Consider the following 19,267-nt stretch of genomic DNA (forward strand, 5'->3'; position numbering starts at 1 on the left):
CACTAGGAGTCCCGGTTGATTATGTTGACTATTTTCATCCGTCCGACATTAGGAATTCCGGTTAGACATTTCATAGAAAGTGAAATAAAAATATTATAAAATAAAACACTAAAAAACACAAGTAAAAACACATCCAAAGATTAAAGCAAATAATAATACAAATGGTCCTACATTCCATTATCACACACTCCAATTATTACACAGTCAAATATTTTTTAAAACCCACAACCAACTCAATCGGAACTCCTAGTACCGGACGGTGGGAGTACTACTTTATTAGGTTGGAGGTGATTTAATTATTGTCCATGATTTTAAATTGGTGAAAAAAAAACTCATTTTCACTTAAGAGAATAGTGTTAATTTTTCACAATGGGTTTTATGGTGATTGGTGACGGTCGAAAATTAATTATAAAAAAATATTCTCTCTTTTCCATTAAAAATAAAATATTTTTCTTTTTAAATTATCCAATTAAATTATTTTAAAATTAAAATAACATTATTCTTACTTTTTTCTCTTTCTTACTTTCCTCCCTCTTTGTTAACTCATAAAACAACACTATATATAATTTCGATACGAAAAACAAATTTTTCATATTTATTGGAACGAAGGTAATTATAAAAATTAATTTAATACTTTGCTTTAATTTTGTTTTACTTACTGGAATGATCGAAAATCTTGATTTAAATAAATACTATTATCCTCAAAATTCATTTTATGAACTTCTCAACATTTCCCAAAAAAATATGCTAGTATTTTTTTTTGGTAATTCAAGTTTATTTAATAGAAGTGGATCTGGATTCTGGGCCCAGAAAGAAAGGAAGAAAAAGAGAAATGTAATATAGCCTAAGCTGGACCAGATTTGCTTTCTCTATCCTCACTTTCTATCTATCTAGTTATCTGTCCCTTTGCCTGGATTGCCTTTGAATCATTATTTGTCACAGGTTTTTGTCATCTGTGACTCACTTATTTTCTTGATTTTCTGTTGCATTTTGATAAAAATCCAGTCTTTTTTACCCTTTATGCATCTCTGTCTATTTTGATTTGTTTGCTCCCATTTTCTTCTCTGTTGAGTTCATCTCTATTTTGGGCTTGATTGAAAAAGATAGAAAGATTGATTTTTGGGAAGTGTGTTGAAGTATGAGTGTTGAATGATGATGGTGATGAGTCTTTTGACCAGTAAAAGGGGGAAATGGATAAAGTAGAGAGAGAAACCCCCAAATAAAGATGTCCCCTTCCCAACAGTTGTTGATGTAGAGCCTTTTCATTCTTTCATTACCCCCTTTTCATTCATACACATGTGTGCTTTATATATGCTTGAAATTCTAGGTTTTATTACATGTTGGTTGATAATTGAGTAGTTTTTTTAGCATAATAAGGTTTTTGGTAAGAATGCCTATGTTTAAGGAAGATGGGATTCTTGGAATTGAGGTGAGATTAGATGGGTGCATATTGGATGTAGATAGAGAGGTTAAAGATGGGATTTTTAGTGGAATTGTAGCTGGGAATTGTAACTATGTGGGAGGGGAGAAGTTGGATCTCAAGAAAATGATTGAAGAGCTGAATATGGTTGAAGTTCCATCTGTTTTCATTTGCCCCATCTCCCTTGAGCCAATGAAAGACCCTGTGACACTCTGCACGGGCCAAACCTACGAGCAATCAAACATCCTCAAATGGTTTAGCTTGGGGCATTACACGTGCCCCACGACGATGCAGGAGTTGTGGGACGACACACTCACATCGAACAAGACTCTCCTCCATTTGATCCATATGTGGTTCTCTCAAAAATATGTCCAAATGAGGAAGAGATCCGAGGACGCTTATGGGAGGGCGTCCGAGCTTCTTGGTAGCCTTAAAACGGTGAAGGGGCAATCGAGAATCCTGGCTCTTAAAGAGCTGAGGGGAGTTGTGGTGAGGCATTGTTTAGGTAGGAAGGCGGTTGTGGAGGAAGGGGGTGTGGCTCTGTTATTCTCATTTCTTGGCCCGTTCACCTCTTATGGTGTGGGGTGTGAGGTTGTTTCGATTCTTGTGAATTTGGACTTGGATTGTGAGACGAAGAGGGAGTTGATGCAGCCGGCAAAGATGTCATCCATTGTTGATTTGTTGAATGAAGGGTCTGTTGAGACTAAAGTGAATTGTGTTAGGTTGATCGAGACGTTGATGGAGGAGAGCGATTTTAGGGCGCAAATCGTCTCGAGCCATAGCTTGTTAGCTGCATTGATGAGGCTGGTGAGGGATAAGAGGCATCGTTTCCCCGGTCTTCGCCTACTCAAGCTCGTTTGCACTAGTGAAAAAGCCCGAGTCTTGACAGTCAGCATCGGGGCTATACCTCAGTTGGTGGAGCTGATACCGGCCTTGAATCCGGAGTCCGTAGAGCTGGCCCTTTTCGTTTTAGACGCCCTGTCGTCCGTGCCAGAAGGTCGACAAGCTCTTAAGGATTGCTCGGGGACTATACCAAATGTCGTGAAGCTGTTGATGAGAGTGTCCGAGAATTGCACAGAACACGCCTTGTCGATCTTGTGGTGTGTATGCAAGGTTTCACCCGAGGAATGCTCACCCGTTGCAGTGGAGGCCGGCCTTGCGGCGAAGCTCCTCCTCGTCATCCAGAGCGGCTGCAGCCCTGCGCTCAAGCAGCGTGCGTCCGAGCTTTTGAAGCTCTGCAGCCTCAATTACTCGGACACGACATTCATCTCCAAGTGCAAGCTAACTAGGACAATGAGATGAGCTGTTGATCGAGGTGGTTCGACGAATGTGGAGATCCATGTTGTACGTAAACGCACGCACGCGCCTTGGCCAATGCGGCTCGTGCTCGTGCGTTGCAATAAGGCACTAGAGAAAGTGTCATTGTAAAGATATTTGTGAGTCTCCACATTTCTTGAATGTTTGATGTTTGAAGGCCCTCCAAATTACTTCTGCAGATTTTGTATAAGTTTTTTTTTTGTTTTTTTGTTGATGTGAACTAGAGTGTAAAATGTAGAGAAAAAGGGGCGTTTGGGCTCCAATTTTTATATTTTTCAATTATTATTGAATCTTGAGTTGGTTTGATTGTTGATTGATACAAATTGAAGAATTAGAAAAAAAAAATACAGTGAGATCTCACAGTAAGTATGTAATCATAGGCAAAGGTACATGATGGGCTGGGCCCCATGATCCCCAATAATTTTGTAAATTTTAGAGATATTTTAGTATGTAAATAGACAAGATTTTGAATGACACAAGTTTTAATGTATAATTGGTAAAGTAATAGAGATATAAGAAAAGTAAAAGGTAGTGAAATGAGTGTTAGTGGATTGTGGATCCACAGAATGATGTATAAGTTTAGTATTGATTGAAAACTTTTCTTTTTGAACTTAATTTATTTTTGTGGACGGTTCAAAATGATAAAATAAAATTTGTCTATTTTTCGTGGACAAATAGAGTATAATAATACTTTCTCCATCTCTGAAAAGTATGCACTATTTCCGTTTTTGTCCGTCCCCAAAGAGTGAACATTCCAATTTTGGAAACTCTCTTCTCTCTAATGAATGGGACTCATTCTCCACTAACAATACTTTAAAATTTTTTCTATCTATCTTTCTCTTACTTTATCAATAATGCATTAAAATCAGTGTCATACTCAAATTCATACTTTTTGAAGACGGAGGAATAGGAGTAGTATGTTAAAATTTTAAATTATTAGTAACATTCAGTTACTTGAATTTGAGTAACACTCAATATAACTCCCTTATTAAACGCATGTAATTAATCCAAATCAAATAACACCCAAAAATTCAATTTTGAAGATGAAACTTACCCTTGCAAAGGCATCAATTAATTACTCCCAATTAATGACACAAACTACTATATAAAACAAATCAATCTCATCAAACAACTCCACACTAATACCTAAAAATGGCTTCCTACTCCAAAAAACTTATCCTCATCACCCTCATCCTCACCATCACAATCCCAATCTCAACCGCCCATAGAAGAAGATGGGGGAGAAGATCACCTAGCCGCGGCGACGACAAAAACGCGGAGCAATTCCTCAGAGACATTTGCTCCAATCACGAAAAAGCCGACGCGTGTCTGAGCCTCATAAAGGGGGACCCGCGCCTATTTGACAACTCAAACAGCGCTGACGCGGTCTCCGATGTGATTGATTTGGCACTAGAGAAAATTAATGCTTTTGGGGAGCAGCTCAACAAGTGGTACGAGGATACGAACGACAACACCATCAGAGAGAGGTATGGCTCGTGCGCCGAAAACTATGATGACGTCAGGGCCCACATTGAGGATGCCAAGAGGGACTTCGGGTCGGATGACTTGCGGAGCGTGGCGGACCGGGTTGACGAGGCTAGGGATGAGTTGGACCGGTGCAAGCGGGTGTTCGGGCCCGGTTCGATTGACCCCGGTCATGTTGAGAACCGGAACAATGAGATTGGGATTTATTTGGACATTGTTCGGGCTGCCACTACCCGCTTGGACTAGTTAATCAGATGGAAATATGAAATAATATGGAGTTTTATGAGATTAATTAAATTATTGTGGAAGTAATAATATATGAAAATATTGATAGTAGAATATTTGTTTTAAAACTTGACATAATAGTGATAGGACATGGTGTGATCGATCGAGACTATTAAAGCATAAGCATGATTGCTTGAATTTTATGAAAGGTAATGGAGTATAATATTTTTGTTGTTTCAGTTTTATTTAGTGTATAACAGAAGAAATAAATAATTGAACATTATTAAACTAAAATAACACCTCATTTTAAACCTAATTTTTAAATAACAAAGCTAGACAATACCCTAAAGTAGGGGAACATTAGGGTGCCATCATAGTTAGAGTGACAATGTACAACCAACCTCGTGCTGCCACGTGGCACGCTATCCAGCAATATTAGGGGCTTATCCAACAATATCATAGTAAGCGTTTTAGATGGATTTCCACAGATTGCTTGATAGTACTACGTGGATCGTTGTGTAGAGTAATGAGTATTGCTGTATAGGCTATACAACAAAATAAATGTATAAAAAGGCAATATGTCTATGTATATACTGCAACTGAAACATTCTATGCGTATACAACAATACTCAATAATCTACACAGCAATCCACCTACTACTATCATGCAATCAGTAAACGCATACTAAATGAGTATTGTTGGATATGCCTCTAATATTGCTGGAAAACATGCCACATGGCAATACGAGATTGGTGGTACGTTGTCACTTTAAACAGGGTTGTCATCTTAACATATACTCCCTCCGTCCCATTGAAGATGACTCACTTTCCTTTTTGGTTTGTCCCAACCAAGATGACCCATTACTTAAAATGGAAACACCTTTATCTTTACTTTATTCCCCCACTCTTACTTTACTCTCTCCTCTTAATACACAAAAATTAACTGCATAAAATCCCGTGCCGCCCAAGGAAGGGGTCATCTTCCTTGGGATGGAGGGAGTATATCACTAAAGTATAAACAAATTTTTTAAAAGAATAAAAATAATTAAAATAATAATATTATATATTAATGGGCTATCCAAATCTAGGGCAACTTGAAAATATCAGATTTCTAGCAGGCCAACCCGATAAGGACATTAGATTCGATCCAAACTCATTAATTTTGTGTGTGTTTGTATTAGATTTTCTTATCGTGTTGCTTAGGTCAAAACAATGAGCTCGGGGTTTACATGGACATGACTTGAGCTGCAACGGACGTTTACAATTATAATGATTTGGATCACAATTAAAATAATATTTTTAATAACAAAATATGGAATTAACTTCGCCAATTATGGAATAAAGTAATAGTAATGAATAGATTGCCAGTGAATTGTTTTATTATTTTTATCTGTCTAGATCTCAAAAAATAAACGGCTAATTAGGGCATAATACAATAAATTAATAGCTAAACAAAATAAATAATATGTAACAAGTATTTTCCCCTTTATATACATAATAATAATAATAATAATAATAATAATAATAATAATAATAATAATAATAATAATAATAATAATAATAATAATAATAATAATAATAATAATTTGTCAATTATTTCATAATCGTGTGCAATGTTTTGAAAGAAGCGTAGTGTTAAAGATCTTAGAAACTAATAGTTGTAGTAAATAAGAAAAAGAAATTGACAAAAGCTCAAATTAACTAACACTTAAATAACTCCCTTATTAAACGCATGTAATTAATACCCATTAACATAACTCATTTATTAAAAGTATGTAATTAATCTCCCACACTTCACAATTTGAAGTTGAAACTTACCTATGCAAAGAATTAATGACACCAAGTACTATATATAACAAATTTATATTTCAACAAATATTCATCACCAACAATAAATTCCCACACTACTAGTAAAATGGCTCCTTATTCACAAAAACTAATCCTCATCACTCTCATTCTCACCATCACAATCCCAAATTCAATTGCCTACAATAGAGCAGAATGGAGAAGAAGAGGAGGATGGAGACGAGGCGGCAACGCAGAACAATTCCTCCGAGACATCTGCTCTCAAAACAACCGAGCCGACGCGTGCTTGAGCATCATCAAGGCGAACCCGCACCTATTCAAAAACTCTAACAAATTAGACGCGGTTTCCGATGTAATTAATCTAGCACTAGAGAAATCCAATGTGTTTGGAGACCAGCTCAACCAGTGGTACAAAGATACCAGCGACAATAAAATAAGAAAGAAATATGGCTCGTGCTCCAAGAATTACGAAGAAGTGAGCGCGTACCTCGAGGATGCACAAAGGGATTTTGATTCCGATGACTATAGGAGAACTGCGGATCGGGTTAACAATGCTCAAAAGGAATTGAAAAAGTGCGGGAGAGTGTTCGGGTCGGGTTCGTTTGACCCCGGTCATGTTGAGAACCGGAATAATGAGATTCAGATTTATTTGGACATTGTTCGGGCTGCAGCAACCCGTTTAGACTAGTTTCCGGTGAATTTCAAATAACAATAGTTTTGATTTTGTGGAAATATGAATTTAAGTTGGATAAATTATTGCTGAAGTAATAATATGAAAATATTCTTGCTTGTATCATTATTGAGAAAATTTTCCTTTTAAATTCGTACGATTCTATATGTTTCACTTTCACGTTGACATAATTGTGACACGACTATATGATCTAGACACAGAGCTAAGTATATTAAGATACCTGTTTAATTAGATAGATACGATAGTTGAAATATTAAAATAACTAATAATAATAATAATATAGTAGTAAATATTTTTTGTAATTTGGGTTTGATTTCCTCTAATAATTTTGCAATTTCGGTTTTTGTAATAATAAGATAATAATGATGATATATTTACTTGGATAATTTTTAAATTTCGGTTTTATATAGGGAATGATAGAGAAGAAGTAAATAGTTAGTTTAATAAATACTATTATAATAACAAAAATTTATCCAGTGAATATTTTGATAGCGTCAACAGGTAGTATAGTAATTTACTTCTTAAAATAGGACAATATCACTAACAAATTATTTTTAGATACTTGCAATTTGGATTTATTAATACTTTGGTACGTAAGTAGGTATATAGTAAGTTATTTTTAATTTAAAGTATATATTTGTGTCTAGAAACCTTCAAAAAGTATATATTTGTGTCTTATTTATGTTGATACGATGATTTGTTTTTTTTTTTTTATGGGAAAGTTTCATCCATAATATTTTATGGTTACGAAATAATAGATGGCCATACTACATTATTCATAATAAAACCGTGAAAGAAAACCTCTTAATTTATAACCGAAAAGAAATGGATATATATCTAAGTAACTCGAGTTTATAATGTGTGAATAAAAAACAAAAAATATTAAACATCAAAAGTTCAAAACTATTGATACTACGGTGTTTTCATTTTGTTTACCCATTTTATTATATATTCTTTATAAAGATTTAATATGTTTATTTTACTAAAAAAATTCGTATGATAATTTTAAGTTTTGAAACATCCCAAAAAGACAATGGAGGGAGATTAAATATTGACAACTTGGCAAAAGCGCATTAAAATTAAAGTGATCAATTTATAAAGACATGGCATTAATAATCTAACATCATAACTATATAAAATACTTAACGTAAGCAAACACTAATGACACAAGTTACAACTATATAACGTTATAAACAAATTAAATTCAAGAAACATTTCATCAACAAAATCATAAAGAAATGTAACATAACCTATAATAAAAAAACATGGCTTCTTATTTACATAAAACGATACTCATCGCTCTCATCCTCGCCATTACCATTCCAATTTCTAGCGCCCGATATCGAATAAAATCGAAGACCTCAAACGACGTCGTTCAACAATTGAGAGATCACTGCTCTGAATCCGACAGTGTAAGCATCGCCGATTGCACGATTAGTGTGGCGATGCAAAAGGCAGAGGCATTCAGCGACGAGCTCTACAAGTGGTACAAAGACACGAACGATGTGAAGTGGAAAGAGAAGTATCGTTTGTGCTCGAAGAATTACATTGAAGTAGACCGCAACCTAAAAATGGCGCGGAGGAGCTTAGATTCCGATGATTATCGAATAATTTCGGATCAGATCGATGATGCTAGAGAAGAACTGGATAAGTGCAAGTGCGAAATTGAGCCCAGTTTGTTTGAACCGGGACATGTTGTGGACCGGAACAATGAGCTCGGGTTATATTTGATATTTGCTCGGGCCGCAACAGGTCGTTTGTATTGGTTGTGACAAATTCAAAATATTACTATATCTATGATATTATGAAATTATGTGGACACTGCGTTATTTATCCAATTTTCATATTTATTACTATATCTATTGAAGTATTTTCGATTAAATTAATTTACGAATAAAAAACTAAAATTCTATTAAGTAACTAAAATCACGCAACTGAAATTAAAACATATGTAACTGAAACGAGCCCTGATTGATGAGGAAAGGTCTTGACGAAAGTCGGACACCTCAGATGGATGTCGTTCGTGAGGGTGTGGCCCTTTTCTCTCCAAGGTTCATTGGCCGTGAAGTTTGTAGTGGATGTCCTACCATCTAACATATCGTTAAAGACGTAAAAGTGGTTTAAAATGTTGATGTCTGTTGTTTGGTTTGATCACCAATGACCACATTTCAAATTTATATTAGGAATTTGATCCGGGTCATGTTGTAGGAGACCTAGACAATGAGCTCGAGCATTAGCATTGAGCCATCTAACAATAACAAAACGCCAATATAGTTGGCATATAAATTATTCCAAAAAATAGAATGTTATTTGTTAAATGAATTTTGAGAGAATTAATTTTGCATCTTAGCTCATTCTTTGAGTATTTTGTGACTCAAATTTAGTTCTTAGTAAGTGATTCTATTTAATTATATCCTATGGTGTCATTCTATTGCTTACTCATTATTATATAATTAATTATTTAAGATTAAATTAAAAAATTATTTTAATTAAAAGAACGACTATAACTTATTATCACATCATTATTCATTTAAGATTAAATTATAAAATTTCATTTAATAAACCAAATATATAAATATTTAATCATATAGTCCCATTATTCATAAATCTTATAATCTTTCAAATCAAATAAGCTATATTACTATATGGGTCATATTCTAATGCTTTTAGCACTCTAATCCAATATCAAGACTAAATCTCCACCCTTGGATTTTAAAATGAGTGGATGAGATTAAAGCTCACAAAATCTCAATAAATAGTAGACAAAATATCAACAAAAGGGTATATCGTCATTATGTTATCATATGATAATTTTCGTGAGTGTTTTTTTATATCAACATTGTGTATTACAAATATCAACAATATGACATTGGAATATCAACACATTTTTATTGAGATTGGACATGCATAATATTGAGATTTTGCCTACAATATATTGAGATTTTTTGTTGCATTTGTTGAAAATAGCTGCTTATCAACATGTACGAAAATTGAAATATAATTTATCAAATTTCATCACCCGAACATCGTCGGAACATATGCAATTGATATCTCGTTGGAATCCTTATTAAATTATCTTTAATTTGATATATTTTTTGCAAAAAAATAATTTAAATTGAGAGAGTTACGTAAATTTAAAGATTTGAGATGATTTTGAGGAGAGAGAAAGTAGTTAGTTATAATTACTATATATAGAATTTGACATTAATACCCTTTTAATTTAATTAATAATTATTTAAATTTAAAATATATTATACTTAGCATCATATTAACCATAAGATCTTCTAATCTAATGGTTGAAAATTAGTCTCAATTTAAGATTGGTAATTAGTTAGCAATTGATTACGTCCCATTACTATATTATTATTGCTTGTACGGATAGTACAATTCAAAAAAGTACTATTAGTATTAAAATTAGAAGACTCACATCGATAATTCATCTTTATTTTTTACTTTTATATAATTTCAACATTTTAAAATATCAAAAACTATAGAGCCGGACTATATAGATACCACTAGGGTGTAGTAACTAGTACTAAGTCACAAGGATACAAAAATATACTGTATGTTTCTAGGAAGTCTTAATTAAGAATTGAAATTAGTGATGAACTGTTGCATTAATCATGATCCTCTTTCCCCATAATATTTTTATTTTTATTGGACATTTGCAAAAAAACTAACACCCAATTTCAGACTGTACGAATCAGCTTTATTAATTAATTCCTAGATTCTAGCCGTTTCAATTAAAAATTTAATCTAGCCTATCTACGACGTAACTTCATTTCTTGTATAACACATAATCTCGAAATCCACACTACAAAATCTGCTGGCCGTTTGTAAAATTCATTTTAATCGTTCATCAATATATTGTATCATTTTATTTTATCCGATATTTTTTTAATTTTTTTATAATAAATAAATCTTATATTCTATTAATGAATTTACTCATATTTCACTGTAAATTCAATACATAAAAAGTTAAAATCTAAACTCACATATCATTAACTTTTTTTTTACCATTCTCTTATAATTTAAGCTATTAAAAAGTAAGTAATACGTTTATGAATAATCTGATAAAATACTAAAATAAATGTCTCCCATTCCACTTTTATTTAAACTTTTTAGCAGTAAATTTCATATTTCACTAACCTTTCGTATTTCACTAACCTTTTTTGCTTATTTTTACTAATAAAGTTAAATAATTTACTAAAATTCATATTGGTCAAATATGAGACGGGACCAAAGTGAGTATTTCATCTATTGTAAAATCTTGGTTCTTTCACTTAAGGAAAACAAAATGAAATTTGCTTACTTTGTTTAAAAATTAAGCAACCATAAAATGTGGCTAGTTTTATGCCGGATTACATAGTGGAACAAGAAGATGAGCAATTAATCAAATCCAACAAGTCAAATAGAGAATCAACTAGCTATCACTCTATCACATGTAACACTAATTATTTTAATCTAATTAGTAATTACCACTTTAAAAAACTATGGGTTTTCGGATTTGTCAATGCCTTTTCGTAGAGATTCATGTCACTTGGTTTTTAGTGCTTTTTTTCACTATTATTTATGCATGCAGGCCAGCCTGATTGATCCAAGAAAATCCCTTGAATTAAAAAAATAATTATGTGATTAAATCAAGAATGACAGACAAGCATATATGAACAAAGTTTTGGATTAAGAATAATTATTTTTGGTAGTTTTTTTGTTTCCTTCTTTTCCCTCTTCTAACATCATTGTTATCTTCGAAGCTCTGTCACGATTGATTGTACAAGGAAGTGTCATCATCATCAACATCAACGAATCTAGTTTTTATTAATAGATGAATGGTGAAGAGAGAGAGTAGTAGTGAAAGAGAGGGATGAAGGAGAAGAAGAAGCATAAGCTTAAATGGAGCAAGCTCTACACGTTCTCGTGCCTCCGGCCGGGCGCGGACGATCAGTCGTCCGCGCCCGTGGCCGATCGGCTTCTCGGGCAGCCGGGGTTCTCGCGCGTCGTGTTCTGCAATGAGTCCCGGCTGCACAGGAGCAAGCCTTACAAGTACTCCAGCAACTACGTGTCGACGACGAAGTACAACGTCGCGACGTTCGTCCCAATCGCGTTGTTCGAGCAGTTCCGGAGGGTCGCGAACTTGTACTTCCTTCTCGCGGCGATCCTCTCGCTCACGCCGCTGGCCGCGTTCAACCGCGTCAGCGTGGTGGCCCCGCTCGTGTTCGTCATCGGGATTAGCATGGTCAAAGAGGCCGTCGAAGACTGGCACAGATTCTTACAGGTAATCAGTGGACTCGAATCCGAGACTTTAGCTGCTGATGTCACTTTCAGAACCTCCAACCAAAATATTAGAGTGGTAACTTTAGGACTTTGGCTTCGTGGCAAATTCGGCACGGGGCCAAAGTCCTAACCAAAAAATTCAACTTTCGACCTGTTCGTTCTGATTTTCGGAAAATTCAATTTTAGCTCGTTGCAACTATTTTTCGTGTTCGTTACTCGCTTAGGCATTAACCACTCTACCGATAGTCGAGAACACTGAACTCGATTCTCTCGAATTGCAGGATAGGAAAGTGAATTCGAGGAAGGTGTTGGTTCACGCCGGAGAAGGATTGTTTGTGCAGAAATCATGGGAGAATTTGGGGGTTGGAGATGTGGTGAAGGTCTCCAAAAACGAGTATTTCCCCAGCGATCTTCTTCTCCTCAGTTCGAGCTACGAGGATGGACTTTGTTACGTGGAGACGATGAATCTCGACGGAGAAACAAATCTCAAAGCGAAACGGAGCTTGGAATCGACTCTCTCTCTAGACGAGGAAGCCTCGTTTCGCGATTTCAGAGCTACGATTCGCTGCGAGGATCCGAATCCGAGCCTCTACACATTCGTAGGTAATCTGATTTTGAACGAGGAGACGCATTCGTTAACTACGGCGCAGATTTTGCTGCGCGATTCGAAGCTCAGGAACACGGAATTCGCGTACGGAGCGGTGATTTTCAGCGGCGGAGACACGAAGGCGGTGAGGAATTCGACGAGATCGCCGTCGAAGCGGAGCAGAGTGGAGAGGACGATGGATCGCGTGATTTATCTCCTCTTCGGAGTGATGGTTTTTATATCTCTGGTGACGGCGGTCGGATCTGCGGTTTTCACGATGAGATCGGATGTGGAGAGGTGGTATCTGCGGCTCCACGGCGGCGATGATGAGCTGTTTGATCCGGATCGGGCGGTGTTGAGCGGTTTTCTGCAGTTTGTGAAGGCGTTGATGCTTTACGGCTACTTGATTCCGATCTCTCTGTATGTGTCGATTGAGGTGGTGAAGGTGCTGCAGGCGATGATGATCAACAATGATTTAGCGATGTATGATGAGGCGACGGGGAAGGCTGTGGAGGCGAGGACGTCTAATCTGAACGAGGAGCTCGGGCAGGTGGAGATGATCTTATCGGATAAGACGGGGACGCTGACGTGTAATCAGATGGAGTTTAGGAAGTGTTCGATTGAGGGGATTTCTTTTGGTGGTGAGGTGACTGAGGTTGATTTAGCTGCTTCTAGGAGGATGAACATTGATGTGGAGAGGCATAGGTTTAGTTTGGACGGCGCCTCTGATTCGACCGCGAGGAGTGTTGAGATGTTTGATCTGTTTACTGCGGATGGGAGCACGGAGAAGGAAGGTTTGAGTGGCGGAGGTGGTGGTGGTGGAGGGAAAGGGAGGGATTCGAGGGTGTCGGTTTCGGAGAAGGAGAGGGGGGTTAAGGGGTTTAACTTTAGGGATGGGAGGTTGATGGATAAGATGTGGATTTACAGGTCTAATGTGGGGGAGATGGTGATGTTTTTTAGGGTGATGGCTCTTTGCCATACTGGGATTCCGGTTGAGGGGGAGGCGGGGTACGAGGCTGAGTCGCCTGAGGAGGTCGCGTTTCTTGTTGCAGCCAGGGAGTTCGGGTTTAGGTTTTGTCAGAGGACTCAGTCTGCTATGGTTGTTGAGGAGGTTGATCCTATGTCAGGGGTGGAGGTGATGAGGTGTGTGTGTGATGCAATGCTGCTTTGGTTTGTGTTTATGTGTGTGTTTTTGTGCGTAACAAAGTGTCAATTTGTGTGTAGGGAATATAAGCTTTTAAATTTGTTGGAGTTCAATAGCTCAAGGAAGAGAATGTCTGTGATAGTGAGGAATGAAGATGGTGAAATCTTCCTTTTCTGCAAAGGGGCTGATGAGTATGTTCTTTTGTTATCAGAGAGAGGGATTTTGGTTCAATTTTGTGTGTGTTGTGTAATGATTTGGTGTGTGTGTGTAGGGTTATCTTTGATAGGCTGAGCGACGGCGGGAGGACGTACCAGCAAGCAACGGTGATGCACCTGTCGAACTATGCAGAAGATGGGCTCCGGACAATGGTGTTCTCCTACAGAAGAGTAGGTGCCTCTGAGTACGAGAAGTGGAGCGGGGTGTTTGCCAAGGCAAAGGCCGCTGTAGGCCCGGAGCGAGACGAGCTGCTCGAGAGTGCATCCGATATGATAGAGAGGGATCTCATCCTGCTAGGTGCTGTGGCAGTTGAAGATAAGCTCCAGAGAGGGGTGTGTGTCAATCTTGAGATTCTGTTAGTTATTTATTATTCGATTTCGAAGTATGATGTGTTTTTCTATTTTCGATTTTTCGATTTTGGTTGGTCACAGGTTCCTGAATGCATAGATAAGCTAGCACAAGCAGGGCTGAAGATTTGGTTACTAACTGGTGACAAGAAGGAGACAGCAGTGAATATAGGGTGAGACCTTCTTCATTGTCTTTTTCGTCGAAAATCCCTATTGATCCGCCTGTTTTTGCAGATTCGCCTGCAGTTTGCTCCGCCACGACATGGAGCAGCTCCATCTCTCCACGAGCAACGAGGTGCGGATGAAGGCGAAGGTCGGTCTTACACTCAAAAAATCCAATCTTCATCATTCTTGGATGATAAAAATGCTTGAATTTGGGATGAAAGACTCTTTGTTTTTAGTTTTTCAGGATGCAAAGGAAGAAATTATGATCCAATTGCAAAGATTCAACCAATTGTTTATTGAAGAAGACATAGGAGAAAAATCCCCTTTTGCTCTTGTGGTGGATGGAAAGGCTCTGGAGCTGTGTCTGAACACCAATCTGTCTGAAAAGTTCTTGTCGGTTGCTATGAACTGCGACGTCGTCATATGCTGCCGCGTCTCCCCCAAGCAGAAGGCATCGGTAGGGAGAGGGTCGTGTTTCTCTTGATCTTTTCTTGGCCTAATGGGTGCTGTTTAGCTCATTGAACGTCATTTTTTTCAGATCACGAGGAGGGTGAAGGAGTACTCGGGAAAGACGATCTTGGCCATCGGAGATGGAGCCAACGACGTTGGCATGATTCAGGAAGCTGATATTGGAGTTGGGATAAGTGGGATGGAAGGAATGCAGGTGTTTTTTCAGTTAGTTTTTTGCCATATTATTGTGTGTTTGTGTGTGTTTTTATGATGTTTTTGCATATGCTTGCAGGCAGTGATGGCAAGTGATTTCTCATTGCCTGAATTTCGATTTTTGGAGAGATTGTTGATCATCCACGGCCAATGGTGTTATAGAAGGATTTCTAAGATGGTGATAATTTAATTTGTTACAAAATATTCAATTTTTATTTCATGCTTAAATAAAAATGTGACAGAAACCTGATTTTTATGATTGTTTTGCAGATTCTTTACTTTGTGTACAAAAATGTGGCGTTTGGGCTGACGCTGTTCTACTACAACGTTTTCACCGGCTTCTCGGGGCAAGAGTTTTACGACGATTGGTACATGGTGATGTTCAACGTGCTCCTAACCTCGTTGCCCGTCGTCGCCCTCGGCGTCCTAGAGCAAGACGTCTCGTCCGATGTCTGCATCAAGGTAAAAATTCGACTTCGAATCAATGTCCTTTTTACTCCGATTAAGGCCGAATCTAATTGAACGGTTCAAAAAGATCGAAGCGAACTAACCAATTCGGTTTTTGGTTGATAATCGAATAAGTTAGGTCGAAAACCAAACCGGTCTAACTAAGCTAAGTGCTGCATCCATTTACAAATTTAATGTTTATATTTTTGTCCATCCACCAAAATTAGCCTCATTTTCATTTATAATGACTTTTTCTTCTATTTTACCCATATTATCTTCTTTTTTCTATCATATTTTACCCATATTATCTCTTTAAACTTCATATCGTCCACCAAATGAGACTATCTTATGGACGGAGGAAGTATCAATCTAGCAAGTCCTGCAATTTTGAAAATTAATCAGGAAATCCATGAAATTTGAATTTTTTCACAATTTTCTAATGGCGGGAAGAATTGATTTATCTTCGTATAATTATAATATTGATATATTTATTCAAACAATACAATATTGTTTTTTTATAATCTTGATACCCTCCATATATACATTTTTAGGCTATCATAATGACCAGTATACATATATTTTTCGAGTGTCATATCAATAGTAGTATAATTTCATTCAAAATAGTTTGAATAATCGCAAATAAATCTAAATTTCATGATTTTTTCGACTGAAAGTTTTTAACTGAACCAACCGTTATGCAGTTTCCCGCCCTTTACAAACACGGCCAGCAAAACACATGCTTCAGCTGGAAACGAATCCTTGGGTGGATCTCCAACGCCATCCTCACCTCCCTCATCCTCTTCACCCTCCCCATCTCCATCCTCTCCCCCTCCGCCCTCGACCGCCGTGGCTCCCCCGCGGATGCCACCCACCTTGGTGCCGCCACCTACACCTGCGCCATCTGGGCCGTCAACTGCCAGATCGCCCTCATCACCTCCCACTTCACCTGGATCAGCCACTTCTTGACTTGGGGCAGCATCCTCTCTTGGTACGCCTTCCTCTCCCTCTACAGCTCCGCCTACTCCGATGCTGCTGCGTATAAGGTCTTCACGGACCAGATAGGCGCCGCGCCGGTGTACTGGCTCGCGACGCCGCTGGTGGTGGCGGCGGCCCTGATGCCGTATTTCGTGCACCTGGCGGTGCGGCGGTCGTTTTATCCGGCGGATGAGGATGTGATAAGGGAGATGGAGCGGACGGAGAGGGACGCCGTGGGGGACTCGGTGGTGTGGGAGAGGGAGCAGGAGAGGTCGAAGAGGGAGACGCAGGTCGGATATTCGGCGAGGGTGGAGGCGAAGATTAGGCATTTGAAGGAGCAGTTGCAGAAGAAGAGGAAGAGCTTCATTTTGTCTGTTACTAATAGTAGGCAGTGATGAACATTTCTTTTGTGTTGGTAGATTGGTTTGATTCAATGTAACTACAACAAGGCGATTATATGAGAAAATGTAATTAATTTTTACATATAAAGTATATCAATGCTAACTATTTTTAATTCAGTTTTTATATTACAATTATTAATACTAAGATAATAAGTGTACTAACACAAGATTGATGATATACTTATAGATGTGATAACTAAATTTATATGCTGTGTTGGTAAAATTATGTTATTATGTTAATAATGTTATTATACATTATTGAAAGTTTTGCGTTTTAGATTGAAAATTAATTTTATTATAATGCGATCACATTATTTTTTTACTTGGGGTTCCAAATTACACTAACAATAATTGCATATTTTTAGTGTCAGACAATTATAGAAACAAACCTATACATAACAGAGCTGCAAGAGAAATGAATAGATTGCAAAAATAGCTAAAAAAATTGAAATTATCAGTTATGCATAAATTTTGAATAAGTTATTAATGAAGTGCTATAAAACATGAATTCTTTATGTATAATTGATGTAAGAAATATAAAAAATAGTAAAAACACAAATAACAAGACTAATTTTCATGTCATTTACTTATTATTAACTACGTTTATATTTAACAGTATAAGTATTCATATACATGAAATGGTAAAATAATGGTACTATAAGAATGAAACTATATTAACTCATAATTTCACCTAGTTAAAGTAAAGCTATTAAATTTTATTTATGATTTAATTATGATTAATACTCCCCCCGTCCCACTTAAGATGACCACATTCTTAAGTGACATGAGATTTTAGGAAGTGTCGTAGGTGGAATAAAGTGGAGAGAAAAAATGTAGTTGAATATTTTAATGAGGAGAGAGGGGTTATTTCCAAAATTGAAAGTCATCATCTTGATTGGGAAAAACAAAAACGGAAAGGTGACTATCTTGAATGTGACAGAGGGAGTATGTTTTGTTTGCCGTGATAACTTAAATTTCTTATTTTCTTATCAAATAGCAATGATTTGTTGAAATTATGAGTGATTATATAATTTTACTCTTATAGTATTATTTTATCATTTTACATGTATGAATAATTATAATTACTATATAAAGGTAGCTATTAGCTAATAATAATAAGTAAATGACCTGGGAACTATTTTTTATTTATTTACGTCCTCATCTGTGTAATAGTTAATGAGTAAATTCTAAGATCAAAATATACGAGTAATATAGTATCATGGATTTGATTTGATTAAATTCATATAACTAAAAGAGAGTAATTAAATGAATTAACTAGAATGGAACACTGTAATAAAGTATTGGCGGGGTGTTTTTAACTAGTACTCCCTCCGTTACATAGTAATAGCGTCATTTTGTCATTTTAGTATTTTCCATAGTAATATAGTCATTTCCCTTTTTAGTAAAAGTCAACACATTTTTTCACACCTATTTTACTCTCTCTTACTTTTTTCTCTCTTCATCTCTCTATCTTATTTATTTTTCCCTTTAGTTAACTTACCTAACACAATTTTTCTTAATCTCTGTGCTGAAAAGAAATGCTTCCATTATTATGGAATGGAGGGAGTAATATAGTACTCCCTTCGTCCCAAGATAAGTGAGCAAAAACTTTTAGGCACGGGATTTAAGGAAATGGAGTTTTGTTAGTATTTTTTCGGGTTATAAAAGTTTAACCCTAACCCTAAAAGCTCGGGTTTCGGGCTAGCCCAGCGGGTTAATCGGATTGCTACCGATAAAATTAACATGCGATCAATCCAATAAATAATGGTGGAAATTAGTTATATTTATAAAAATGTAAAATATTTAATTATGATGAATTTGAGATATATGCTTAAACTCAAACATAAATATGATCAAATACTAATATTTGAGATTTATGCAAAATAAAATATAAACATCACGAAATTTTAAAGCATGTTTTAGAAATTTAAATATATTTTTTTAGTGTATTTGAAGTTTCTAATTTATTTATCTATTATTATAATAAAACCCTAACGGGTGGCGGGTTAATCGGGCTGCAATTTTATCGACCCTAACCCTATAAATTTAGCGGGCTATGCGGGCTGGCACACAGGTTGCGGATTACATTGAAAGTGTCCACTATAG

General features: G+C 36.5%; 2 protein-coding genes across 2 annotated transcripts; both read left to right on the plus strand.

Annotated features, from left to right (window-relative positions):
• Positions 1-885: 885 nt before the first annotated feature.
• Positions 886-3,045, plus strand: LOC125207506 (U-box domain-containing protein 30-like). Its single transcript, XM_048106881.1, has one exon. It carries the CDS (start codon positions 1,391-1,393, stop codon positions 2,720-2,722), a length of 1,332 nt encoding a protein of 443 aa, XP_047962838.1. The 5' UTR covers positions 886-1,390; the 3' UTR covers positions 2,723-3,045.
• Positions 3,046-11,656: 8,611 nt separating this feature from the next.
• On the plus strand, positions 11,657-17,243 carry LOC125202406 (probable phospholipid-transporting ATPase 5). Its single transcript, XM_048100796.1, has 11 exons — positions 11,657-12,218; positions 12,499-13,946; positions 14,028-14,138; positions 14,219-14,495; positions 14,595-14,683; positions 14,745-14,823; positions 14,920-15,132; positions 15,214-15,339; positions 15,418-15,516; positions 15,609-15,800; positions 16,487-17,243. Exons 1-11 carry the CDS (start codon positions 11,808-11,810, stop codon positions 17,153-17,155), a joined length of 3,714 nt encoding a protein of 1,237 aa, XP_047956753.1. The 5' UTR covers positions 11,657-11,807; the 3' UTR covers positions 17,156-17,243.
• The last annotated feature ends 2,024 nt before the right edge of the window (positions 17,244-19,267 follow it).

This window comes from Salvia hispanica, chromosome 1, assembly GCF_023119035.1.
Source record: "Salvia hispanica cultivar TCC Black 2014 chromosome 1, UniMelb_Shisp_WGS_1.0, whole genome shotgun sequence".
NCBI lineage: Eukaryota > Viridiplantae > Streptophyta > Magnoliopsida > Lamiales > Lamiaceae > Salvia > Salvia hispanica.

Excerpts from the sequence above, each read along its gene's own strand:
- LOC125207506 (XM_048106881.1), top strand. The coding sequence starts at position 1,391 with ATGCCTATGTTTAAGGAAGATGGGATTCTTGGAATTGAGGTGAGATTA.
- LOC125202406 (XM_048100796.1), top strand. The coding sequence starts at position 11,808 with ATGAAGGAGAAGAAGAAGCATAAGCTTAAATGGAGCAAGCTCTACACG. Across the intron at positions 12,219-12,498 it reads ACTGGCACAGATTCTTACAG|GATAGGAAAGTGAATTCGAG; the intron begins GTAATCAGTGGA and ends CTCGAATTGCAG. Across the intron at positions 14,496-14,594 it reads AAGATAAGCTCCAGAGAGGG|GTTCCTGAATGCATAGATAA; the intron begins GTGTGTGTCAAT and ends GGTTGGTCACAG.